The following is a 27192-nucleotide window of genomic DNA, read 5'->3' as shown; positions in this document are numbered from 1 at the left end:
AGCTGACTTCTGTCTTTGTGTGCCCTGCTCACCGTGGATACTGAACTTTGTTCCAACACGCACCCCTCCTTGCCCACCTTCCTGCTCCCTCCGTCAGCGCCTGCTGGGGCCAGGGCCACGGCCCCAGGCTGTGTTCAGGATTCTGCTACTTCCAAAGCCTCCCTTCTCTTTCCCAACATTCTAATGAGAGCAACACGCACTTCTCTGAATCTAGATTCCACATGGACTGAGGCAAGTCATTCTCCATGCTGTGCTATTTCTTCTCTATATTAAACAGCCTCCATTTGCTTGCCTGCGGGGGTCATACTCATGTATAAGTTACTTTTATTAAAAACAAGATGCTACACGGGATAAAGAAGGCTGCCTCAAGTCTCACCACTGTAACGCAAGAGTTTCTTTCTTTTTTTTTAATTTTAGTGTCTAATCCTTCCTCAACAACAGACTTTTACATGTTGATAATGCTGTATCATTACCTAAGTATTTCCCTTGCAAGCACTGGACGTCCATCTGCTATGTTTAGTCTACAAACATGATAAATCATAAAAACAATGGTATTACAAATTTGCATAATCCTGGGCTGTTTGTAAAATTCAAATATCATCACATCTCTTTATTTTCCTTTTTTCATTTATTTATTTTTCATTTACTTATTTATTCATGTGTTTATTCAACAAATTATTTATGGTGCTGGGCAATGGGGGTTCACCTATAAGTAAGACAGACACTGTCCCTGCCCTTAAGAACCTCCCAGTCTGGGAGGGGAGACAGGCACCATCGTGTGATTTCCATGCATTTACCCACTTGAGCCAGGCATTCATGTTGTATTTGCACGAGCATCAAAACAGAGAATACCTGTTTTTTTAAATGATTTGCTGTTTGCATACAAGTGGCCAGAAGAGTGGCTGTCCTGTGTGTGTTTTAGCTGATGGAGTCATTTCCTCAAGGCTATGATAAAAGCAGAACCGCGAAAGGTACCTGAAGACTCGCCATCCACTCCTGGGGTTTAAGCTCCAGATACCACTCCCACCCTCTTACTGCGGCAGGACGGCCAGTCTGACAAAAACGCTCTTTTCAATGAGAAAAACAATTAAGCACTGAATATGTGAAAACAAGAAAAAGCGAGATAAGAACAGGACACACCAGCCGGCTTTGCCAGACGTCTTTCTAACGGGTGGATGCGAATGCAGCTTTCTCACCAGAGTCCCTCCTTTCTGGACTCTTCCACGTTAATAAAGAGGAAGTCGGCGAGACAGTTAAGAAACTACCACTTATTCTAGTTTAACTCTAGGCCCGTTATGAGGAAAACCGTTTCACGTCTCAGGCCTAGAACTAATCATTAACCCTTGAAAAAACTTATTTAAAAAATAAAACTTAAAGCCTACAAGCTGAAAGGAGAGCAGCCAGCCCTAACCCTAGGATGCCTTTCGCTAATTTCAACCGTTACTAATGTTCCGCCCACTTTGTGGCACTGGCTTGTGCGTATATTTTTTGCTGAATTATTTGAACACAGATTACAGCCATCACAACACTCCCCCTAAAGTGTCAGAGCACACCTCCTGAGGACAAAGACACCCTCTCCCACGACCGCCGTGCTGCTACCACACCCGGGAAGCGTGTCACCAGCTCCCAGGCTCACCTAACATGCAGCCGCGCTGCCCAGGCGTCGTGTGCCGGCTGAATTGGCTGCCGGCCCTGCCGTCTGGGCACTGTCCACTGCCTTCCAGAACCAAAAGCCCGACGTGGGGATGAGGCTGTCCGGAGACGTGCCAGGCACCTTCGCCCAGCAACTCAGACCCCTGATGCGGACGCCTCCCACGCCCGCGTCACCGAGGCCACGTCCCGACCCTGTGGGCCACCCATGGCTGAGCTGATGGGCCACCCTGACCCGGCCCGCGCTGCAGCCGTGCAGGCGTATTTCAGATGGCAAGTGAAGATGTTAATCGTGCATCACAGGACTGGACACAGACATTCCGACCGCCGCCTGCACAGAACGCTGCCGAGAAAAACGGCTCTGAGCAGCAACGGCCGGGAGCTCCCATTTCACTAACACTTATGTCGGCAGAGAGGTGCTCGGAACAGCAAAGGCGCTTCAGCTTCCTAGAAAAGGGTAAGGAAATGCTCTGTATGGAGGAAGATCAAACGGTTGAAGGGGGAGGGAGACGCTGCCCCATTCTCCTGTCCCTCGCCTATCTCCCCCCTCCCCGAGCCTGTCCCAGTATCAGCGCAGGGGTTCAAATTCCTGAGGTCCCAGTGGCCACCCGCAGGGACCATCACAGGGCAAGCACGATGACAAAGACTCAGCGCCAGGATGACGGCCCCGTGGCACAGACACTTGCTGGCCCTGGTCACTTGCAGGTCAGGGCAGGATGAGGGCCCTGCAGGGCCGCTGCCCGCTGCCCGAGGGGAAGAGGTCCTGGGGTCAAGGGCACAGGCTCTTTGCGGAGCCAGCAAAGGGAGCCTGCTGTGAAGACAGAAAGCCTGAGGGAAAGGAAAGGCAGGGAGTGAATGAAAATACGAACAGGCTCACTGTTCTGACAGGCCAGACGCTCAATGAACGTGGTCCTTCAGTGAGAAGGAGTATCTTGTTGGACATTTAATCCCACCGGCAAGCTTTGGGCTTTCTGTTTTTGCCCACGGTAACGCCCCAACAAAGGGCTGCAGCCTTGCTGGTGCAGGAAAAGAGGGGAAGAGTGGACACTGGATGGACCACCCCCCTTCCTTTCATGCAGACGGTCCTGCGGGCTGTGTGGTGGTTACCTAGGAAACAGCGTGGATGTGAAACTCCAGGAAATGCGTGGTCAGGCGGCAGGAGATGCAATTGATTTTTTTTTTTTTTTTTTTTTTTGCAGGCATTGCGTGATGCCAGGCCATTTTCTTAACCCCTCTGCAATAGTTTCCTCATGTCCGAGGAGGAGATCAGATCTACCTTGTGTGTGTGCGAGTGTGCGTGAGCACGTGTGTGTGTGTAAGGCGCCTCGGCCGGCTGGTGGACACAGGGGGAGCTCAGTGTGGATGCTTTCCTTTCTATGCCCACTCACCAGGCACCACTGAATAACTGGGATGCAGATCTGGTAGAGAAACAGCTGAGGTGATACACGCGAAGAGCAGGCACTGTGAACTGGGCCTTGCCCTCTCCACCGCTGGGGACCTTCCGCCACCATACGAAGGAGCATCACTAACCTGATGGGTGATAGACTGCTGGCCCAGCTGACGTCACGCTGACAGCCAGACAAGACAGCGAGTCACTGGACCAGCGAGCCGCCGACCGCCAGCCCTAGTGAAGTTGCCCAGGACACGGGGCCCCAGAGGGACTGGCCCTGGACAAATCGCACTCAGCCACCCCTCAAACCTGGCTTAATAATAAGTGCCTTGTCTTAATCCATCAAACCTGAGGGCGGTTAGTTACAGAGCAAAAGATAGCAGAGGGGCTTCCCTGGTGGCGCAGTGGCTGAGAGGCCGCCTGCCGATGTAGGGGACACAGGTTTGTGCCCCGGTCCGGGAAGATCCCACATGCCACGGAGCGGCTGGGCCCGTGAGCCATGGCCGCTGAGCCTGCGCATCCGGAGCCTGTGCTCCGCGGTGGGAGAGGCCACAACAGTGCGAGGCCCGCGTACCGCAAAAAAAAAAAAAAAAAAAAAAAAAAAAAGATAGCAGAGATAATCACTATTACTAGGGCTTTCTTCCCGAGATGGCCATATTCCCCAGAATCCCCTCACCAACATCCTGTTCCCTACACCTGGCTGCCAGCATGCTGAGAGCCAAGGAGAAGCCTGGGGGTTCAGAATTCAGTAGTAATACTCACCACATCCCCTGAATAAATGAGGGCCAACTACAAAGTCTGGGCGGGGGGCACGGTGTCCACACAGAAGACTGCCCTCACTTCTGACAGGTTCAAGTTTGAGGGGTTCCCCAAACCACCCTCAGTTTCAATAATCTGCCAGAAGGACTCATAGAACTCACTGAAAGCTGTTCTGCTCCTGCTTATGGTTTATCACAGGGAAAGCACGTGGGTTAAAATCAGCCGAGGGGGGAGAAACATGGGAGGTCCCCGGAGTGTCCGACAGAGGGCCAAGGGCCCAGTGGTCCTCTCCCCGTGGGGACATGGACACATTAAGCCCCTGCCGTCGATGTGAGACCACACACACGGAGCATCGCCCACAAGGTCGATGACCTGAACCTGTGAGCCCGCAGTTCCTACTGGGGCTTGACCACCTCCCGGCCTACCCAGCAGCCTCTTGCCTCAGCTCCTCCTGGACGCTGAGGCCTTTGGTCTCTAGTTCCTGGGAGGTCTCACCTGGTACCGTGTGGCCCAGAACCCCAACTGCAAGTCACTCCTTAGACACTCAGTGGCCAGAGCCCCCCAAGCGAACAGCGCACTCATACCAGGCAGGACATTCCAGGGGCCTGGAAGTCACCTCCCGGCAGCCGAGGGAAGAGACCAGACCTCTCCTGGGTGAGATTAATTCTCCACCACACAGGCCACCCCTGGCTTTTGGCCAAGGCTCTCTTACAGCAAAGCAGTCATCTTTGAGCATCTATACTTGATATAGTATTTATCAGACTGAGCAATAGGAAACCACCCATCGATTTATCCTACAAGGCCGGTACATATATTTCCATCTTTCTGTACTAAGTTGATTACTCTTTTCCCCTCGTGATAAACTTGTACAGAACTATGCAGCATAAAAATGAGCTGACAGTTGGGTCAACCCAGTTCTTCCCCAAGCCAGTCATTTTATTACGTCCTGAATAGGCTCTAACTCCATTTCTCACTATATTTGATCATCAACATCAGTATTATCATCAGACGTGTTTACATAAGGTGGTTGAGTCCCACCAACAAGGCCAGCGTCGCCCCCGTATCACAGTGTGGCAGCCTGACAAACGAAAGCCAAAAGGTTACACTTCATCAGAGTCCCACTGAGTCATCGACAATGGGACCAGGGCATCATCACAACCTACGACGCTCCGTGAGTGATGCCACCCAGTTCTGTAGGCTTCCACTCGACCATTCCGGTTCCAAAAGCAAGCGTGGTGTCGGCAACAGACAGCCCCACCCTCTCAGGCAGCCGGTGTACCCGGGCTAAGCGCCCCCACCATCTCGTGTTCCGAGTCTCTCTCAAGGCACCAACATAAACGTTGGATTTCCTTCACTGCACAAACCATTTACTTACTCACTCCTTTATCCTCAGCTCCCGTTCCACATTTATCATCTGATTTTTAACAGACTTGTCCACCTCTGTTCGGAAAGGATGCTAGGCTCAGCCTCCATGCTGGGTTGGCAGCAGCAATGGTACTCTGGCAAGCCCCCCCTTCAGTGCCCCCGTCCTTTCTGTAGGGGAGGGTTTTTGCCAGATAAGATCAAGGCACAACCCACTCCCTCTGGCCCTTAGGGATTCTGACATAAAGATGGGAGGGCACAGTGAGAGTCTCTTGCTTAGGCATCAACCCTACTACTGGCCAGTGGTTGCTGCCCTGGTCCCAGGACCACTGCATCCAGAAAACGGAAGTTGAGGTGATGTGGGAAACGGCTGTACAGTCATATCAGCATCCCTCCCACTTGTACCCCAGATACCACAGAAAAGTGGAGGAACCTCCCCGGTGGACCATCCACGGCCCCCTTCCTGTTGAGTGTGAGCACACATTCACAGAGGTGTGTAAGCCGGCCCTCCTTGCAGGAATCATTGCCCGTTCCAGTGATCCACCCAACTATTTCTCAGGATGAGAGTGGGGTCCTCGATGGGAAGAAATGCGACTCCGTGGTCCAAATTGGTACAATACCTTCTGTTCCAGTCCTTTCACAGTATTTCGTACAACTGCCTCTTCCACCAGGCACGCAACACCTAACTCAGAGTGTCTACTGCCACGGCGGCGGGGGCGGGGAAGCAGCACAGCGCCACCTGCCGGCGTGGGCATCACCCTCCCCCGGAGCAGCCTCCGTCCTTCCTGCACAGACTGTACGGCTGCCATTTTGTGCCTCAGGAGGAGTATATCTAGATTCAGCCCGTCTCTGCATTGCTGTGGTACCCACACGTCCACCGAGTTCGTGGACCCACGAGGCCACCTCAAGGATGGCCACCTGCCCGTCCCAACCTCTCCCGATCCCCGAAGGGGGAGCTTCTCGTGGGCAGCGAGCACGCCCTACACTGATGCACCCCTCAAACTCCCAGAGTGACTCCTACAGGGCTGTGCCCCACGCGGGCGGCCCTTTAACAGGCCAGGCTCCGCTGCCCGTCTGCCTGACCCTAGGGCCAGGCCACTGGCCACAACCCCTGAGTCATTAAAAGCCCAGACATAGAGGCAAGTAGCTCGCCTTCCAGGCCACCGAGCTGACGGCTTCCTTCCTCCTTCAGGTACAGCGGCAGCTCTCCGGACGGGATGCTGTGCGCTCGCTTCAGAACTGCCAGCCACAAGCCAAGCAGCCCTTTGCTGGTCAGGAGAGTTGTTGACAGGGCGAACCAGGCGGCTGTAGAGTTAGTCCTGGGGGAGGTGCCCTCACCTCCTCGTGTTCCGTCAGCGCCCTTTCCTGTGCGAACCATCTCCATCCACTACGGGACGCTCTCCGCACGCCCCTCTCTAGAGAGCATTTCTCTGACGTCACCCAAGACATTCCGGGTCTTTCAGGTTCGAGGTTATCTTAGTTCCTTCAGCCATCGGGGCAGTTTCAAGTAATGTTCAAAGCAGGCTAGGAATGATCTTTGCAATGGAAATTTTCCGGAATTCTCCAGCGGGAATCCCAGCGGTCACTGCCAGGCGGGATCCACAGGCTTCTGCCGTAAGCCCCGGTCTGCACCCGACGCGGGTCACCGTACAGATAACCTCTCCGTACTTCGCCCCGGTCGCGTGAGCAAGCTGGGGGCTCAGGCCATCTCGGTGACTACCCCTCGGCTGTCGAATCAACAGCAATAAAGCTGGGGGGAGGGCTTTACCTGCCTCCTGGTTTATAATACTAGAAGGGGAGGCATTCTCCAGTCAGACACAACATCTGTCCCCATGAAGCATTCAGGTAAAGGACACACAACCACTTCACAGAGTCTGCCGGAACATTCAGTTTTCATCCAAACTTTCACCTCAGTCCCACCGACTCTTTCCTCCCCGTATCCTCCGACTCTAACTGTAGCTCTGGTAGCAGAGTGCACGGCCCCCGTGTCAAGGATCTCCCAAAGCACCTCCTCCCCCCGCCCCCCCCCCACCCCGAGCCTTCTGCCCCCTCACGGGCACACATCCTGGGCTCCCAGCTCGGGGCAGGGGAGGGGGATTGCCCAAGAGACCTGGGCTCTTAGCCAGTCTGTGCCCTGATTAGACTATGGGGCCGTCACCTCATGAAATTCTTGGTCAGCTGTCTCATTGTCATCTGTGCCTTCCAGCTTTTAAAATTCCTCCAAACCAAGGCAAATGAAGCAGATGTAGGGCCCTTCAATGTGGAGGAACCAGCAGAGGCTCCCATGGGTCCATCTGACTTCTGAGAGTGCTGCAGCAAGACCTTTATTCTGATCCCATCAACGTCTGCTTAACTTCTCCAATAGGAACCGCTCACAGATTTGAGCCCCACTGGGACCGGCTCCGACTTTCCCCGTTGTCTCTTCCCCATTATCTTGCAGATCTCAGCTATCTGTGTCTTTGGCTTAACTATCCCGTTGGGTGGCAGCCCTGAGTTAGCTCGGAGCAGCCCGAATCCAAGCGTGGCGCAGCCTCAAGATGCATCCTGACACCCCACTTTCACTTGGCTTATTGCAGAGAACAACACGCAGGACGGACACTCATTCGCTTGTCCTTTGTTACTCCACATTTTCTCACGCGTCCAGTGAGCTAACCACTCAGGGGCTGGAGCCATGGTGAGACTTTTACCTCTGATAACTAAGTGCGGCACAGCTCCAGTTCTACACCTTGGCTGACCTGGGGTCCCCTAGGAACCACAGGTTCATCACCCCCCACCCCATCATCCCCCCTCTTCTTGAACCATATGTTTCCGTGAGTCAGGGTCACACGAGCAAATGTCACTTCTGACACCAACTGTGAAGCATCTGGGCCAACTGTGAGGTTGGAGGGAACGGTCTCCAAGACTATTCTTGCTTCAGATACCAACTGCAAGGTCAAAGGTCCCCAAGAGCACCCTCAGGTTTGGTAATTCACTAGGAGGACTCAGAACTTTACCGAAAGCTGTTACCCTCGCAGTGACAGTTCTGTTTTGTTTTCACAGGGAAAGGATACAGGCTAAGATCAGCCAAGGGAAGAACGCAAAGGGCTGAGTCCAGAGATGAACCAGACACAGGGCTTCTGTTGTCCTTCCATGGAGTCAGGACACGTCACTGCCCTGCATCCACGTGTGACACTGTGCACGGAGTATTGCCAGCCTGGGGCGCTCGCCTGGAGCTCCGTGTTCAGAGTTTCTCTTGGGCTTCAGGGGCGTGTTCGTGGACATCCCAGCCCACACGCCAAACCCCACCACTCCCTCTCCCCACACGGCCTCCCCTTGGTCCTAGGGGTGCACACGGCAGGCACCTTTTCTGTACTAAGTTTCAATAACCTGCCCTCAGGAAGACCCTGGGCTGGGAGAGAGGCTCATCTCTGCGCTAGAAGTGGGCTTGGAGCAGACTAGGCAGGAAGTTCAGACACCCTAGGATGTGGCACATGGTGCAGGGTCTGGTGGATATGACCTCTTGGCTCTATAAATGTCTCCCATGGGGCAGGGCAGGGCCCAAACTGGGAAGATCATGCCTGCGGTTGGATCAGATCCTGTTACTAGCAAATCTTACTGGCCCTTATCAAATTTTTAACCAGACTGCTTTCTTCCATCACCATAACTGCACTATTACCTCTGATTTCAGCTTTCAGGCACTAGATGATCCAAAAGCTACCTGTGGCTATCTTCATGGGGCAGAAGCATGCTACAGCCACAAGTCCACCTGCAGAATCCTGGCTGCAGAAAGAGGCTCTGACCCTCCTTCCTTGCCAGGTTCTCAAGAAGCCTTAGAACAAGAGGCTAAGGGACTGGGAGGGCTCTCAAAAGGCTTGACCGTGCAGATCACGTGCGGACATGTGTGTCTGGAGCTGCGGCCGGTGGGCCACGCAGCCAGTTTGCCAGAACCTCTACGCTTTCCTCCTCTGCTTCAGGAAGTGACCAGCACCGTGCACAGTCTTACCGAGGACACACAGCAACACGAGAGAACTCCAGGAACTCAGTGAACGGTCCTCAACAGTCGTCTGCCATTGGGCATGCTCTGGGCTGCCCAAAGGGGCCCTGGGGCAGAGGTCAGGAGTAACGGCTGTGCATGCAATCCCATAAATGTCTATGCCACCCCCCGAAATATTTACCGCAAACCGCAATCCCATAAATGTCTATGCCGCCGCCCGAAATATTTACCGCAAACCGAGAAATCCATCAGATTGCCACTGTCGCTCTCACGCTGCCATTTAAATACGCTCCAGGCCCAACGTCTCACAGCCTTCTCAACCAACTGCCTTCCAACTTCAGATTGTGTTTTTACTCCCTCATTTAACCTGTAGTATTTTTTAAAAATAATACTCCTAAGCATACCTCTCGTGAAACCCCTGGTCTCTAAGAGCCTCTAACACCTGCCAGTCCAGGAACGTGCTCAGCAGATGGTAACAGCTGGTCCTCCAGGGCCACCAGGAACCTGGAAGCCCACCCAGCCCTGACAGCTAACCGAACTCACGTCAACCTCACACTTATTCATCCCTAGTAGCGTTTAACCACAGATTTTGTCTGTATGAAACAACAGGGGCGACGACCAGGTGTTCACAATTGCCCACCTCTTACCAAACTGCAGTCCGTCCCGCCTCCACGGCCCCCAGGCTGAAGCAAGCACACAGGTGAACGCTGCACCTGTAACAGGCTGAGGGTCTGCTGACGACAGAACCCTCTTCCGGCTGCAGCGAGCTGACTTCACGTCTGCTTGTCCCACCCTCTCTTCCTCCCTGCCCACAAAGTTCACGCTCGCCCTGTTCACCCCTCCCTGCAGAGAAAAGCCTGTCCTCCTCCATCCCGCATGCGTGTTGCACGCTTCTGAGATCGGAGCACTCCCCCTACGGTAACACTCTTTTCCATTAAAGTCGCTCCATCTCTAAGTCTGAATGTGTCTTACTCGACAGTAGGGTCCCAGCTCTGGCCACTGCCCCCACGGGTGACCCGTCCATCAGCTGGGGTGCTGACACTCAGCCCTGCCGGGGGTGACACCCCCGCGGCTGTGGCCACTCTCCTCCTTCAGGGCTCCTCCCAGCTTTTCAGCCTGTCGCCATCATAGGGCTGATGCGCGGCGGATTCCTGAGCCCCTCAGCAGCAGCTGCTGGAGGATCAGGGCAGGCAGCTATTGGTCTGTCTGGGTCTCCTCGACTGTCTGACCACAACGCCGCCGTTCCAAGGACAGGAGAGGGAGAAGGGAGCCATTTTTACTGATACTTCGGATGCCAGGCCGTCAAGCGGTTTTCTTTATTTCCAGTTTTGGGAGGTCATCAGCGATGAGCATGGGATCGACCCCACGGGCAGTTACCATGGAGACAGTGACCTGCAGCTGGAGAGAATCAACGTGTACTACAATGAAGCTGCCGGTGATTATTGGAAGCTTTCCTGCCCCCTCACCTTGCTTTCTGTTCTGCGGCAGACGCAATGTATTAGGAACATGCAAATGACAAAGAAAGGCTTCCTGCATGCATTTTTAACTGCTCAAAAACACACTTCAGAGCTCCTGAAGTCTCCTGCATGTTTGTCATGACGAGGCAGGCCATTATCTCCCTTTGTAGAGCAGAAACCGCCTCTAATCTCCTACTTTTGTCTCATCTGGAATTTTCCCTGCTGAATTCTGCCGTAAGAGGCCCAGAGAGCAGGGCGCTGTCTGTGATTCTTTTGCCTACCGCAGGTCTGAGTCCTGCTCTGTCCCCGCAGGTAACAAATACGTGCCTCGGGCCATCCTGGTGGATCTGGAGCCGGGCACCATGGACTCGGTCAGGTCTGGACCCTTCGGCCAGATCTTCAGGCCCGACAACTTCGTGTTCGGTATGTAGCGTGGTCCCCGGGACTGGCTCGGGAGGCCCACTTCCTTCTAAATCCCGTGGAGGTCACAGCTCACTGCTGAGTGCCCCGCTGGAGGCTGCGTGTCCACAGAGGCCCTGAGTCCTGGCCTAACTGCCCCCGGTCCACGGGCTGTCGCTCCTCTGGTCCCTCTCCGCACAGCTCAAAGGACGGGGTCCGCCTGCAGAGGGTCCGTCCCACGGCAGAGCAGCCTGGGGAGGGCAGAGAATAAAGAGCGAAGGGAAGCTTCCAACAGCAGCTCCCAGGTGACTGGTCATCTCAGAGGACCAGTGACAACAGGCAAGCATTTCCTGGAGCGAAGGCCAAAGGCACAGGTTAGGAGCGGCTGAGACAGCTGCTTGGAGTGGCCTCTTCTGATCACGTGTGCCTCCACCCTGCCTGCTCCTAGTAGCTGATTTAAGTATTTTAAATACTGAACGCAGGCCTGAGCAAACCGGCCGTGAACACGAGGCCCTTCCCCCAGACGCAGGCCCAGGTCCACCCAGTAATGAAACGTCCTTCCCCTACGATCCCAGCACTACTGGCAGAGTGGCAGGAAGCGCGACGTGGTCTTTGCAGCCCCACAAAGAAGCAGGACAGCTTCACCTGAGTCGCCAGAATGAGGCGGCTGCCTGGAAGCTGACGCGGTCAGAGCAGCGCTGGTGACAGCTCTCAGCTGGGAGCCACCCAGTCAGTTCTGGGTGCAAAGTCCCCCCACCCGACCCCAGATTGTAAAGGACTCGGATTCCTGTTTCATGGGGGTCCAGGAAGAGACTGGAGATGCTTAGCTAGTGAAAAGAGCACCTGGGGAGCATGAAAACTGCAGGAACTGAAAAGCACGGAGAAGACAGCGTCACCAGCTAAGGGCCCCGACCAGGACCCCGGGCTACGTGGCCTGTGTCGCTAGACGGGGAGGTACCTCCGAATGAGCACCTCCATAGCTGACTGTCCTTCCCAGGCCCCCTTCTGCGTGTCTTGCCTGTAACACCCCTCTGGAAGGAGACCAGTCAAGGACAGGCTGGAGGCTAAATAGCCCAGCTTCCCTGACTCAGGGGGGCAACTCAGTGATGGGGTCTCTTACGGACCCCAGTGCAGAATGCCGCTTCCTTCCTTCCTTTCCCTGCTCCGTCCCCATTGCCCTCCCAGGCTTCCTGGGATCAGCCCCCTAACAAACTTCCACTCAAATCCTTGTCTCAGGCCCAGAAATAAATCCAACCACCTACAGTCAATCTTCGACAAAGGAGGCAAGAACATACAACGGAGAAAAGCATCTCTTCAGCAAGTGGTGATGGGAAAACTGGACAGCCGTGTGTAAATCAATGAAGTTAGAACACACCCTCTCAACACACAGAACAATAAACTTGAAATGGCTTAAAGACTTAAACACAGACATGACACCATAAAACTCCTAGAAGAGACCATAGGCAAAACATTCTCTGACATAAATCGTAGCAATATTTTCTTAGGTCAGTCTCCCAAGGCAATAGAAATAAAAGCAAAAATAAACAAATAGGACCTAATCAAACTTAAAAGCAAAGGAAACCATAAACAAAACGAAAAGACAACCTATAGACTGGAAAAAAATACATGCAAATAATGCAACCAACGAGGGGTTAATTCCAAAATACGTAAACAGCTCATACAGCTCAATATCAAAAAAAGAACAAACAACTCAATCAAAAAATGAGAAGACCTAAACAGACATTTCTCCAAAGATATACAGGTGGCCAACAAACACATGAGGATATGCTCAACATCGCCAATTATCAGAGAAATGCAAATCAAAACTACAATGAGGTATCACCTCCCACCAGTCAGAACGGCCATCATCAAAACGTCTGCAAATAATAAATGCTGGAGACGGTGTGGAGAAAAGGGAGCCCTCTTGCACTGTTGGTGGGGCTGTGAATCGGTACAGCCACCACAGAGAACAGTATGGAGGTTCCTCAAAAAGCTAAAAATAGAGTCACCATATGGTCCCAGCAATTCAACTCCTGGGTGTATATCCAGAAAAGACAAAAACTCTAATCTGAAAAGATACATGTACCCTAATGTTCATAGCAGCACTATTTACAATAGCCAAGATATAAAAGCAACCTAAATGTCCACCGATAGATGAACGGATAAAGAAGATGTGGTCTCTGTATACAATGGAATATTACTCAGCCATAACAAAGAATGAAATTCTGCCATTTGCAGCAACATGGATGGACCTAGAGGATATTATACTAAGTGAAGTAAGTCAGACAGAGAAAGACAAATACTGTATATCACTTATATGTGGAATCTAAAAAAATAATACAAATGAATTTATTTACAAAACAGAAACAGACTCACAGACATAGAAAACAAACTTACGGTTTCCAAAAGGGAAAGGGGGAGGGGGAGGGATAAATTAGGAGCTTGGGATTAACATATACACACTACTATATATAAAATAGATAAGCAACGAGGATTTCCTGTATAGCACAGGGAACTATATTCAACAGCTTGTAATAACCTATAACGGAAAAGAATCTGAAAAAGAAATATATATAAAACTGAATCACTTTGCTGTTCACCTGAAACGCAATACTGTAAATCAACTATACTTCAATAAAGTAATAAAATATTTAAAAAGAGCATTTTATAATTAAAACGAATAGAGTAAAATCCTTGTTTCAGGGCAGGGGCACTGACCTCAGACCAAAGGGGAGGCCGTGGTGCACTTTTCTCGTGCACTGTGTGCAACACGCTGCCGCAGCCCGATGGCGGGACCCTCATAACAAACTTACGGTGTCTGGCGGGGTGCAGCAGGTTCTCTGCTGGGGGCCATGCACAGCCGACCGTCCAGGCTGCTCCATCTGCAGCTCGGGTCCCCCAGCACCCCTCAGGTGGTTAGCAGAATCCAGTTGCCCGCAGTCTGGGGTCTGAGGCCCCTGCTGGCTTCCTGGCGGTCGGCCAGAGGCCGTGCTCAGCTCCTGGAGGTGCCCGCCGACACCAGTACGTGGCCCGCAACCCGGCAGCCTCACCTTCAAGGCCACCAGGAGAGGACCTCCACTGCACTGAAACTCTGAAGGCTTCTGCCACCAGCTGGAGCAAATTCTCCCTTAAAGGGCTCACGTGATTAGTGAAGGCGCGGCCAGGTAATCTCCCTATTTTAAGGTCAACTGATTTGGGGCCTGAATTACACCTGCAGAATCCCTTCCCACAGCACTGAGATTAGCGTTTGATTGAATAACTGGGAAAAGGTGTGTGCACCCGGGGCTGGTGAACTTTGGGGCTTCGAGTTCTGCCTACCAGGAACGGACAGCTTGGGGACCGAAACAAACATGGTTCCTGGAACCTCGGTTCCGACGATCTGGATCTGCGTTCATAAAGGACGTGAGTTTTCTACTTAGTAGCTGTAGGGCTTTAGGCAAGTATTTTAATCTCTCTGAGCCTTAGTCCTGTCCAGGAAGCTGCTTCAGAACAGGCTTTGTGGCTTCTTGTCAGGAATTCTGCGCGGGGGACCGAGACAGGCTAGTTCTGGAATATCTTTCACTGTTTGAATATTTGATTTTCAGGTCCCTTTGACCACAGAAGTCTATGCCTCTACGTGATCATTCTTGGAAGAGTTAATATACTTGCTCATCAGAATAAGGCCTTAATGGATTGGTATTAAATTATCTTCTTGGTAAGGATTTTCATGAGGGGGTGGAGCCTGTGTGCTCAAGGTGGGGGAAGGGCAGCAAGAGGTGGGCAAAAATGAAAAAGGCAGCTGAGCCAGCCTTGCAACCTCCCTGAGGACTGGCTCCAGTTCAGTGGTTCAAATTTGCCAGTGCAGGAAGTTAGGACGGAAACTTCTGTCTTAGGCTCTGGACTCGCGGCAGCAGCCCCGCAGGGACAGGCCCCACTCGGACGTACGCCTGCGCTTCCTGGTTCCCTTGTCTTGCTTTCTCATCACCTCCTTCCAGCCCAGCAGTAAGGCCGGAGAGCAGGTCTGGGCCTGCGTTAACACTGGTCAGCCTCGACAGCTCACCTGTGCCCCATCCTCGGCTTCATTCCTCCGACCTCAGTCCTGGGATCTCAGAGGGACCCAAGCTCGCATGAATTACAAAACTATGCAACCAATGAAATGAGAACACTTCCTAATATCATACACAAAAATAAACTCAAAATGGATTAAAGACCTAAATGTAAGACCAGACGCTGCACAACTCTCAGAGGAAAACATAGGCAGAACATCTATGACGTAAATCACCGCAAGATCCTTTTTGACCCACCTCCGAGAGAAATGGAAATAAAAACAAATGCGACCCAATGGAACTTAAAAGCTTTTGCACAGCAAAGGAAACCATAAACAAAATGAAAAGACAACCCTCAGAATGGGAGAAAATATTTGCAAATGAAGGAACTGACAAAGGATTAACCTCCAAAATATACAAGCAGCTATAAACAAACAAACAACCCAATCCAAACATGGGCAGAAGACCTGAACAGACATTTCTCCAAAGAAGATATACAGATTGCCAACTAACACATGAAAGGATGCTCGACATCACTGATCATTAGAGAAATGCAAATCAAAACTACAATGAGATATCATCTCACACTAGTCAGAACGGCCATCATCAAGAAATCTACAAACAATAAATGCTGGAGAGGGTGTGGAGAAAAGCGAACCCTCTTGCACTGTTGGTGGGAGTGTAAATTGATTCAGCCACTATGGAGAACAGTATGGAGGTTCCTTAAAAAACTAAAAATGGAACTACCATACAACCCAGCAATCCCACTACTGGGCATATACCCTGAGAAAACCAGAATTCAAAAAGGGTCATGTACCACAATGTTCATTGCAGCTCTATGTACAATAGCCAGGACATGGAAGCAACCTAAGTGTCCATCGACAGATGAATGGATAAAGAAGCTGTGGCACATATATACAATGTAATATTACTCAGCCATAAAAAGAAACGAAACTGAGTTATTTGTAGTGAGGTGGATGGACCTAGACTCTGTCATACAGAGTGAAGTCAGTCAGAAAGAGAAAAACAAATACCATATGCTAACACATATATATGGAATCTAAAAAAAAAAAAAAGGTTGTGAAGAACCTAGGGGCAGGACAGGAACAAAGACACAGATGTAGAGAATGGACTTGAGGACATGGGGAGGGGGAAGGATACACTGGGACAAAGTGAGAGAGTGGCATGGACTTATATACACTACCAAACGTAAAATAGATAGCTAGTGGGAAGCAGCCGCATAGCACAAGGAGATCAGCTCGGTGCTTTGTGGCCACCTAGAGGGGTGGGATAGGGAGGGTGGGAGGGAGACACAAGAGGGAGGGGATATGGGGACATATGTATACGTATAGCTGATTCACTTTGTTATAAAGCAGAAACTAACACACCATTGTAAAGCAATGATACTCCAATAAAGATGTTAAAAAAAACCCCACAAAACTATGCAACTGTAAAAGTCACCTGCGAATCTGCACGGCATACACGTACTCCACGAGTTAACTAAAATTTGACTGTGCAACGCCCAGTACACAGAAGTGTCTGGCTGCACATTGCTTCTCTATCCTGTAATTCACCAAATCTCTCCCCGCTTCACCCAAAGCAAGCAAGCGGTCCTCGGCCATGCGCCCCCTGCCGGCCAGTGAGGGGAAATGACTGGTCCAAGACGTCTGGTTTCCTCCCAGGCAAAGCGCACGCACGTGCCTCTCACCCTCCCTCTTCACAGCTCTGTTCGAGCTCTCTCAGGGCATCCCTTTCCTATATAATGCGTCTCTATCTTCTTTAATCTCCATCTTTCTTCTAGTTATCAAAAAATTTTTAAGTATTCCTTTATATCCAGACAATGATACTAATTGTGAAGGATGGATGATCCAGTTGTTTAAGGGCTGTGTACATCTAAGATACTCCTGCTCCTGGAGGCGCCACCCATACCATATCAAAAGTATTTACATTTCCGTTTTGTAAAGTTTTTACTTTATTATAACTTATATGTTATGATATAAAAGGTAAGTTGCATTTGACTAATTGATGTGCTATGTTTCATTTAATTAAACATTAATTTAACTATTGCAGGTTTTTCTTTTCATATTTTGGAGTTGTCACCTCCACACCCCATCTCCTCAGGTCCTGAAAACTAGCACGGGCTATGCTTACAGGTACCCAGTGGAAAACTGGCTTTGCTGATAAGATTAAAAGAGTAGACCTAACAAATACTTCTTCTAATTAAGAAAAACAAGAAAATATTGGCAGCAAGTTACAAAAGCATCAGACTACGAGTGTTCAACAAAATTTGGTATCATCAGTAATAAATGTAACAAAATTAATCCGCCCCGTAGTTGAAATGATGCTTGTTACTGGTTTTGTACCACATGACAACTAGGAATAGATAATAACTGATGATAAACAAGTAGCATTTCTTCACAGTCAAATAAAGCATGTCTGGGACTTAGCTGGCAAACAAAGGAGGGAACTGTGAACAGGAAAACAATCTGGGGGTTTCTCTGAAGACTCTTGGCCGCACAAGTGAGGAGGTCCCGGAGACTGTATTTTTCCAGAACTTCAGTGCTCGAAGGTCCGATAAACACTCTTAAGATGTACCTCAATATGATTTTATAGTTCAAAAAGGCACTGCATATTTCAAGTGCATCTTCCCTGGCGGATTTTACAAGTTTGGTGGTAGGTGGCTGCTCGCCCCTCTGCAAAGACTATTCTAGAGAAAGCTGTGCAGACCACGTGGTGGGGGGCACAGTGTGGGCCTGGAGTCTTGTGTTACAGGTGAAAAGCCTGGCAGTTGGGATGGGGCATGGGTGAGCCAGGGAGCCCCCGGAGAGCAGAGGGCGGTGACGGAGGGAACAGGACCGCAGCAGCCTGGCTGGATACCAAATGCCTACTTGCTGTTCACCTCTGCCCTGCACACTTTCAGCAGAAGACAGAATGATTAGGCTCTGCAGGGCTTACTGGCTTTCTCACCTCGGAGAGGGGAATACCGACGTCAGTCTTTTCCATAATCTGTTTGCCTTGAAACAGAGCAAACCCTGGGCTCTGGAGCTTCCGAGAAAATGACCAGCACCCCGTCTGTGCCCAGCTTGGCCCCGTGGCCATCAGCACGGCTGGCCTCACCAAAAGTCTCTGGCAACTCAGATTTTGGTGTGAAGAAAGCCTGCATTCAGAAGACAGGTGGCGAGGGAGCCAGAAAGTTGGAAAGTGGGGGGAAAAGGCTCTCTCAGGTTTCATGCCTCCTGCAGGGGCTGGTCCAGTCCGTGCCCTGCCCTCGGGGTGCCTGTGCTCAGAACTGCCCTGCACAGCTCGGGGACGCCCATCGACCTGCAGACCCTCAGGGTTTGGGGGTGGGGAGGAACATCCTCAGCTCCCCGCTTAGGAGCTCTGCAGCTCGTCGTTCCCACAACACCCTTCCTTGCTGTGCACAGCCTCGTGGACTAGGGGCCAGGATTGTAACATGGAAGTGTGTGCACTGTATTACGAGGCACAGAGGACGGCACATCGTGGAGAGACTGACATTGGCACTGAGCCCTGATTTATGGAGAAGAGCTCCCTGGAAGGAGGGAAGGAAACAATGATGCCAACTGCAATAGCTAAGATTGCTATAACACTATACAGTCTCCGGGACCCCCTCACTTGTGCGGTCGGGGGGTCTTCTAGGTGCTGTCCCATATTAATTCACTCAGTCCTCGAAACAACCCCAGGAAGCAGGTACTGTTATTATTCCGCTTTACAGATGAGGCAATAGAGGCACAGAGAGGTCAAGTAACTTGCCCTAGATCACACAGCTAATAAGTGGCAGAGTCAGGATTTGCACCCACTCCATCCATCCAGGGCCTGTGCTCTTAACCACTCAGGGAATGTGGGGTGGGCTGAATAGGGGAAATTCACTCCAGTCCTGTGAACAGCCTTGGCCATGGGAAGCAGAGTTTGCTCAGAGAATTTGGTACGGTCCAGGTTCTCTAGGTTATGGGGAAAATGGTAGGGGTTGGGAAAAGGTTACACATATTTGAGAATTTGTGAGATTATGTCTCATTTAAGTCATAGCGTAAGAATAACAGTATCTTTCATTCTTAATGTCCAAGGCAAAAATGACTGAAACCATGTTTTAAAGGAACAAACAAAAATATCTAAATAACCCACGAAAGGGAAAAAAAGGAAAATATCAAACGTGAACAGTGAAAAAAATACATCTAGAGGAGTGTGGAAAGACACACTTGTGTTCTTTAGTATTTTATAAATTTTCTAATTTTGTATTCAGAAAATATGTATACATGAAATGCGTTCTTACCACAATAAAAATATATACGTACATACAATGTATGTGTACGTTACACACACGGTGCACTATACATTGTTTTCAATTATGAAAGGTCCCGATTGACAATTCTAGTAAAAATAATTCGTACTGGGACATGAAACATTCCAGAAGATAGCTGAGAAACATTACATATATTTACTCTAAATTATTACTGTCTGGGGCAAAAATGTATAAACTGGTGGAGCTGACATCTTTAAAGTAAATTAAACTGGAGTTCAGACTGTTTCTGCTTTAGACAGTCTTTTTAAAAAGGAAGCACCTCAAATGCTTCCAGCAAAATTCCTCCATCTTCATCAAGAGATGCTTTTACTAAAAGCCTGGAAATGTGCGCAGTCAAGGGAGCGGCGAGGCTATTTCAGATGTTTCAGGGGAAAGAGAGATCGAGGTGCCTCACCCCTTGGGCCTTCTCCGAGGGCACAAACAAATAGGATGTGACTGTTCCAGGATAATGGATACAATTTTATTGCTAAGATGGTTCTTGGGTTTTCATTATTCTACAGAGGAAGCTGATGTTCTCAAAATTTCAGGACCCCAGCTAATATATTTCAACTAGATCCCATCAGTCACTTAGCAACGCATCAAGCAACGGTAATTACCACCATCACGGTGCCAGGCATTCAGAGGGTACTTTCACTAAGAGGCTCTCAGCGGAGGCAGGAGAGGGGGAAGGGCAGGCAGAGCCCTTTAGTAAGACACAGGCCTAGCCTTCCACAGGGAACTCACACCTTCCCCCTCCAGTCTGAATTTTGTCATCGTCACCCCAAAGTCCCTTAGGGGTGGGAGTGGCCCAGACGCAGTCGATGACATCAGGCCCAAAGCAGGAAATGGCCCACGGTAGGCAGACACTGACTCACCTCCCCCATCACCCTGCCCGACAGCCAGAAGAGCTGTTCCTTTTAGACACACAGAGAAGCCAGCAACAACCCCCTTCGCCCCAGACCTCGTCAAAGCCTAAGCCAGGGAACAGAGGTTCCGTGGGCCCCATTTCCTGCTGTTGTCTGCACAGGTGCCGTGTGCCCATGTGGTGGCGTTTGGGTCACGCATATGGCAGAGGAGGGCAGCTCAGAGTCCTCGGGTGTGTCACCTTAGGTCGGGCAAGCGCTATTTCCAACTCTGCCCGCGTGCTTCTCTGATTATACAGGAACAGACATGGGGCGGGTGCCAGGGAGGAAGCAGGCCGGGTGCACACTGGGTGGCAGTGAGGCAGCCTTTGCTGCCAGGGATCCCCAGGGGCCCCGGCCTGCTGGAATCAATGCTGTCACTTAATATTTGTGAACTGAGCATTCAGCGAATAAGCGTCTCTCATCTTCACAACGTAACAAAACGACCCGACCGGGACACAGAGAAGTGGACACCCTCCACGCGTAGAGAGATGCCCACCTGTTAAGGTCCCCTTGTCCCCAGTACCATCCCTTCCAGGTCTCATCTTCTGCTTCTACTCGGCCCCAAATCCCCACCTTGAATGAAACAATGAAGGCCAAGACACAGTCATCTCTAGAAAATCTTCGTGGAACTGTGTAATCACAGAAGTTACCTGGAGCAGAGCTGTTCTCTGGAGAGGTTCTGGAAGGCTCCAGCTGGTCGTGAAGAGCCCAGGGAGCGGAAGCTGGGGGTAGCGGTGGTGAGAAGGTCGAGCCAAGCCCTAGGCATGGGGGTACAGCCATCAGTGGGATGGGCTGAGCGAGGGGAGCCCAGCAGCACCGGGAGGGAGAGAGGAGGAGGGAGCCTAAGAGATACACCCCCATCCCAGGAGGGGGAACCAGGCACCTGCCTGCCCGCAGAGGGACTCCGAGGACTGGCTTCCCGAAGCAGGGGTGATGAAGCTGTGACTTTGCCCACCAGTAACATGACAAATGGGCTTAATATGTATAAGGACAGGATCACCTTGGGTTTTATGCGGGCATTTTTGCTCCATAAACTTGACCCGCTTTCATATAGAGCTTCTCGTTTCCTACTCACAAAGCTGGCTGCAGGGCACCTATAATTATCATTTTATAGCTGGAGAAACTGGTCTCAGAGAGAAAGAGAAGGAAGCAGTCCCTGGTCTCCACTCCCTGGCCACCCGTTCAGGATGGTTCGTAGGGATAATTACGGTTGGATCTTACCTCACCCTGACTAAGCCTTTGAAACTCACCTGGGCTTTCTCTTCGTAGAAGGAAGCTAGATGCCTTCACTTACAGGCTTTGTGGCTGGTGGCTGGTCAACTCTTTGAGCCTCCTTTTCCAAGCCGTGAACTTGGGATGGTAATAATGTTTACTCTAGAACAGCAGAAATAGAATGTGAGCCACGTAGGTAATTTAAAATTTTCTAGTCGTCACTGTGCGTCTGGCAGTCATTTAAAAAATTTAACAGAAGCAAGTGAAATTAATTTCAAAAATATATCCAAGATATTCTTTTGATAAGTAATCAATATACAAAATTAGTAATGGAATATTTTACATTCTTTAAACTTCGTGAGTCCATGAAACCGCATGAGTATTTTACACGAAAGCACACCCCAGTTCAGACTCCCAGGGTTCAGGTGTTGAGTGGCCACATGCGGCTGGTGGCCTGGAGCTGGAGGTCGAGCCCCATACGGTGGCTGTGGGCACGAGGGGACATAACGCGTGGAAGGCACGTGCTCGGGCTGACGCCGGGATGCCGTGCTCGCTGGGACACCCAGGCGCGCACGCGATATTCTGCACATGCAAGCGGCCTGTGCGAGGACCCAGGACCCAAAGCACACGCGAGACAGGCCCAGGCGCCCAGGCACTTCTCCAGGCCCCTCCCCCACCGACCGCCTTCCACACGTGGGCAGAGGCGGAGGGCGCCCACCCCGCCATCCCCGGCCCCCCGAAGACAGCCATTCTCGGCCCGCACCGGGACCCCCATCCTCCCCACCCCGCACCCCCTCCCCGCGGTTGCACCCGCCGCCATTCCCACCCCGAAAAGGAGGAGATCGAGGCCGCGGGCCCGGGACCCTGCCCGGGAGGCAGGGAGCCTAGGGACGCCGCAAACCCTACGGGAAAGGCTGGGCTGCCCACCACGGGCACCCCGCGCAGCCCACCCCGGCCGGAACCTCGCGCCGCGCCCCGGCTCCCCCTCGCGGTGCCGCAGTCCCCTCGCCCCTCCGCGCCGCCCCCGCGCCCCGCCCGCTGACGTCACCGAGCGGGGGCGGGGCATCCGCTATAAAAGGCGCGGCCGGAGGGGCGGCGGCAGGTTTCTGCGCCCGTGTCCGCCGCCTTGCGCTGCGCACAGCCTAGCCTAGGGCCCGCGCCTCCACCCGCTCCGCAGCCGGCACCATGCGCGAGATCGTGCACATCCAGGCGGGCCAGTGCGGCAACCAGATCGGCGCCAAGGTGCGCGCCGGGGCGGGCCGGGCAGGGGGCGTTGGGTCCCCAGGGTGAAGACCTAGGAGGGGTCGGGAAGGGGTGGCGGGTCCCCAGGGTGCGCGTGAGGGGCCGGGAAGGGGTGGCGGGTCCCCAGGGTGCGCGTGAGGGGCCGGGAAGGGGTGGCGGGTCCCCAGGGTGAAAACCGAGGAGGGGCCGGGGAGGGGTGGCGGGTCCCCAGGGTGAAGACCGAGGAGGGGTCGGGGAGGGGTGGCGGGTCCCCAGGGTGAAGACCGAGGAGGGGTCGGGGAGGGGTGGTGGGTCCCCAGGGTGAAGACCGAAGAGGTGTCAGGGAGGGATGGCGGGTCCCCAGGGTGCGCTCCAGGGCCGGGGAGGGGGCGGCGGGTCCGCAGGGTGCGCGCCATGGCCCGGGAGGGGCCCGGGAGGGGGCGGCGGGTACCCAGGGTGAAGACCGAGGAGGGGGTCGGGGAGGGGTGGCGGGTCCCCAGGGTGTGCGCCAGGGCCCGGGAGGGGCCGGGGAAGGGGCGGCGGATCCGCAGGGTGCGCGCCAGGGCCCGGGAGGGGGCGACGGGTCCCCAGGGTGAAGACCGAGGAGGGGTCGGGGAAGGGTGGCGGGGCCCCGGGTGCGCGCGAGGGGCGGGAGGGGGGTGGCAGGTCCCCAGGGTGCGCGCCAGGGCCCGGGAGGGGGCCGCCGCCCCGGGTGGCGCGTTCTCGGCGCGGTCTCGGGGCGGGGCCCAGGAACCACAGAACCTGCCGCGGTGCGCGCGGCGACGCAGCTGTGTGTGATTAATCAAGGCCCCTTTGAAATTTCCTCGGACCCGGCCCTTCTGAGGGACGCGGTTGGTATTTCCCTGGTTGACTAGCCTCTGAGATTTGGATAGGGCCTTTGGTCGTGATAATCCAGTGGCCTCATATGGAATTTAATTTGTATATTTTGTCTGTAGTTTGAATGAAAAAATGCAGTGTCATTGGGTGACAGATGTTATGGAGACTTCTCGTGGGTCCGAAAGACAGGGATGTTAGATCCCTTAATGCGAGCACCAGCTAGACAGAATGACGTATAACGTCGGAGTCTGATTCCCGCCTGCGCGGCGGCAGGTGGCCGTCCTGGGCTGTGACTGTCGCCCGCAGTGGGCGAGGCGCCACGGGCATGGTGCATGGGTGTGGGCGGGCGCCTGCACGAGGACGTGGTCTCTTTCAGAACCGCCATATTGCCCCCCAGCCCCCCCACCCCCTTTCCTGCTGCAAATTCACAATGCAGCCTGCAGCCTGCGCCCGCACCGTGGCCAGCTCCAGCCACTGCCCGCCGCGTGCTCCTGGGCTCCTGCCCGCGCTACCCCACCATTCCGCTGCTGCAGTCAGTGGCCGGAGGGCAGTAAGATGTCAGCGCCTAACACTAAGCCGCTTGGAGAGCTGGGTCGGGTTTGTGCCAGGAAACACGGATCCCTGCCGGCAGGCGCAGGGCGGGGTCCACCTGTGTGGGTCCTGCCAGGACCCGTCCATCAGCTGGGGTGCTGACACTCAGCCCTGCCGGGGGTGACACCCCCGCGGCTGTGGCCACTCTCCTCCTTCAGGGCTCCTCCCAGCTTTTCAGCCTGTCGCCATCATAGGGCTGATGCGCGGCGGATTCCTGAGCCCCTCAGCAGCAGCTGCTGGAGGATCAGGGCAGGCAGCTATTGGTCTGTCTGGGTCTCCTCGACTGTCTGACCACAACGCCGCCGTTCCAAGGACAGGAGAGGGAGAAGGGAGCCATTTTTACTGATACTTCGGATGCCAGGCCGTCAAGCGGTTTTCTTTATTTCCAGTTTTGGGAGGTCATCAGCGATGAGCATGGGATCGACCCCACGGGCAGTTACCATGGAGACAGTGACCTGCAGCTGGAGAGAATCAACGTGTACTACAATGAAGCTGCCGGTGATTATTGGAAGCTTTCCTGCCCCCTCACCTTGCTTTCTGTTCTGCGGCAGACGCAATGTATTAGGAACATGCAAATGACAAAGAAAGGCTTCCTGCATGCATTTTTAACTGCTCAAAAACACACTTCAGAGCTCCTGAAGTCTCCTGCATGTTTGTCATGACGAGGCAGGCCATTATCTCCCTTTGTAGAGCAGAAGCCGCCTCTAATCTCCTACTTTTGTCTCATCTGGAATTTTCCCTGCTGAATTCTGCCGTAAGAGGCCCAGAGAGCAGGGCGCTGTCTGTGATTCCTTTGCCTACCGCAGCTCTGAGTCCTGCTCTGTCCCCGCAGGTAACAAATACGTGCCTCGGGCCATCCTGGTGGATCTGGAGCCGGGCACCATGGACTCGGTCAGGTCTGGACCCTTCGGCCAGATCTTCAGGCCCGACAACTTCGTGTTCGGTATGTAGCGTGGTCCCCGGGACTGGCTCGGGAGGCCCACTTCCTTCTAAATCCCGTGGAGGTCACAGCTCACTGCTGAGTGCCCCGCTGGAGGCTGCGTGTCCACAGAGGCCCTGAGTCCTGGCCTAACTGCCCCCAGTCCACGGGCTGTCGCTCCTCTGGTCCCTCTCCGCACAGCTCAAAGGACGGGGTCCGCCTGCAGAGGGTCCGTCCCACGGCAGAGCAGCCTGGGGAGGGCAGAGAATAAAGAGCGAAGGGAAGCTTCCAACAGCAGCTCCCAGGTGACTGGTCATCTCAGAGGACCAGTGACAACAGGCAAGCATTTCCTGGAGCGAAGGCCAAAGGCACAGGTTAGGAGCGGCTGAGACAGCTGCTTGGAGTGGCCTCTTCTGATCACGTGTGCCTCCACCCTGCCTGTTCCTTGTAGCTGATTTAAGTATTTACATAAGGTTCTTTGTTCTTAATTTTAAACCAATTGGGTTTTGTTAAACCATCTTCTTAATTAACTGCCTCATATGAACTAACCTTTTTGCTTTATTAGATCTCCAGTGTTTTTGCGGGTCACTGGTATAGAAAAATTGTTTGTAGGTAGGAAGGGTTTCTGAAAGAGAAGAATCTGTCATCTCTAAATCTAGTGCAGAGTCAAAATGACAGAATCTGGAATTCCTTGCTAGTTTTCGTGTCTGATATTCTCCTTTCCCTCCGGCAGGCCAGAGCGGTGCCGGCAACAACTGGGCCAAGGGCCACTACACGGAGGGCGCGGAGCTGGTGGACTCGGTCCTGGACGTGGTCCGGAAGGAGTCAGAAAGCTGTGACTGTCTGCAGGGCTTCCAGCTGACCCACTCGCTGGGGGGCGGCACCGGGTCCGGGATGGGCACCCTCCTCATCAGCAAGATCCGCGAGGAGTACCCCGACCGCATCATGAACACCTTCAGCGTGATGCCCTCGCCCAAGGTGTCGGACACGGTGGTGGAGCCCTACAACGCCACGCTGTCCGTGCACCAGCTGGTGGAGAACACGGACGAGACCTACTCCATTGACAACGAGGCGCTGTACGACATCTGCTTCCGCACCCTGAAGCTGACCACGCCCACCTACGGGGACCTCAACCACCTGGTGTCGGCCACCATGAGCGGGGTCACCACGTGCCTGCGCTTCCCGGGCCAGCTCAACGCCGACCTGCGCAAGCTGGCCGTGAACATGGTGCCCTTCCCGCGCCTGCACTTCTTCATGCCCGGCTTCGCGCCGCTGACCAGCCGGGGCAGCCAGCAGTACCGCGCGCTGACGGTGCCCGAGCTCACGCAGCAGATGTTCGACTCCAAGAACATGATGGCCGCCTGCGACCCGCGCCACGGCCGCTACCTGACCGTGGCCGCCATCTTCCGGGGCCGCATGTCCATGAAGGAGGTGGACGAGCAGATGCTCAACGTGCAGAACAAGAACAGCAGCTACTTCGTCGAGTGGATCCCCAACAACGTGAAGACGGCCGTGTGCGACATCCCGCCCCGCGGGCTCAAGATGTCGGCCACCTTCATCGGCAACAGCACGGCCATCCAGGAGCTGTTCAAGCGCATCTCGGAGCAGTTCACGGCCATGTTCCGCCGCAAGGCCTTCCTGCACTGGTACACGGGCGAGGGCATGGACGAGATGGAGTTCACCGAGGCCGAGAGCAACATGAACGACCTGGTGTCCGAGTACCAGCAGTACCAGGACGCCACGGCCGACGAGCAGGGGGAGTTTGAGGAGGAGGAGGGCGAGGACGAGGCCTGAGCCCCGTGTGCGGCTGGACGTGGCCGGAGGCCAGGAGGAGAGCGAGGGGGAGGCCTGAGAACTTCTGAAATAGGTCGTGCATCCTTAGTGAACTTCTGTTGTCCTCAATCAAGCATGGTCCTTCTATTTGTATACTATGGTGCTCAGTCTTGCCTCTGTCAGAAATTCACACTGTTGGTGTAATAACGTGGGACTCCTCTGGAAACTGCAGTGTTGTCTAAGATATCTATACTAATAAAAAAGCATGTGTCCAAATCCCGTGGTCTCTTAATTTTTATTGCAAACAATTTTTATTCTTTCACTAAATGTTTCCTAAGTGTTTCCAGGTTTAGTAGTTTTAAGAAAACAGGATTTCTACTTTCATGTTTTTAATTAATAGCCTTTCCTCTCTTTTAATAAAG

At 53.0% G+C, this 27192-nt stretch overlaps 1 protein-coding gene and 1 long non-coding RNA gene across 3 annotated transcripts; one reads left to right on the top strand and one right to left on the bottom strand.

Moving 5' to 3' along the window:
- Positions 1 to 9935: 9935 nt before the first annotated feature.
- LOC307192802 lies at positions 9936 to 22385 on the bottom strand. The gene is made up of 5 exons (XR_013830172.1): positions 22256 to 22385; positions 21468 to 21591; positions 20868 to 20975; positions 10919 to 11241; positions 9936 to 10532 (listed from the first exon to the last, which is right to left on the bottom strand). It is a non-coding gene; the product is annotated as an uncharacterized lncRNA (long non-coding RNA).
- Positions 22386 to 22481: 96 nt separating this feature from the next.
- On the top strand, positions 22482 to 27040 carry TUBB2A (tubulin beta 2A class IIa). 2 transcript variants are annotated; one of them, XM_079934097.1, is made up of 4 exons: positions 22482 to 22671; positions 24468 to 24576; positions 24911 to 25021; positions 25731 to 27040. In XM_079934097.1, exons 1-4 carry the CDS (start codon positions 22615 to 22617, stop codon positions 26789 to 26791), a joined length of 1338 nt encoding a protein of 445 aa, XP_079790223.1. In that variant the 5' UTR covers positions 22482 to 22614; the 3' UTR covers positions 26792 to 27040. The 2 variants fall into 2 exon arrangements, with proteins under 2 accessions (XP_079790223.1, XP_079790224.1); XM_079934098.1 differs by lacking the exons at positions 22482 to 22671; positions 24468 to 24576; positions 24911 to 25021 and adding an exon at positions 25360 to 25371.
- Positions 27041 to 27192: the final 152 nt, after the last annotated feature.

The sequence above is a fragment of the Stenella coeruleoalba genome (assembly GCF_951394435.1).
Source record: "Stenella coeruleoalba genome assembly, chromosome: 10".
Taxonomy (NCBI): Eukaryota; Metazoa; Chordata; class Mammalia; order Artiodactyla; family Delphinidae; genus Stenella; species Stenella coeruleoalba.
Note: the sequence above shows the minus strand (reverse complement) of the source record. Positions and strands in the feature narration are given on the sequence as shown.

What these genes read in the sequence shown, in the direction of transcription:
- TUBB2A (XM_079934097.1), top strand. Translation starts at nt 22,615, where the DNA reads ATGCGCGAGATCGTGCACATCCAGGCGGGCCAGTGCGGCAACCAGATC. An exon ending in GCAACCAGATCGGCGCCAAG is followed by an intron (nt 22,672 to 24,467) that starts GTGCGCGCCGGG and finishes CTTTATTTCCAG; the next exon opens with TTTTGGGAGGTCATCAGCGA. An exon ending in GCCCGACAACTTCGTGTTCG is followed by an intron (nt 25,022 to 25,730) that starts GTATGTAGCGTG and finishes TCCCTCCGGCAG; the next exon opens with GCCAGAGCGGTGCCGGCAAC.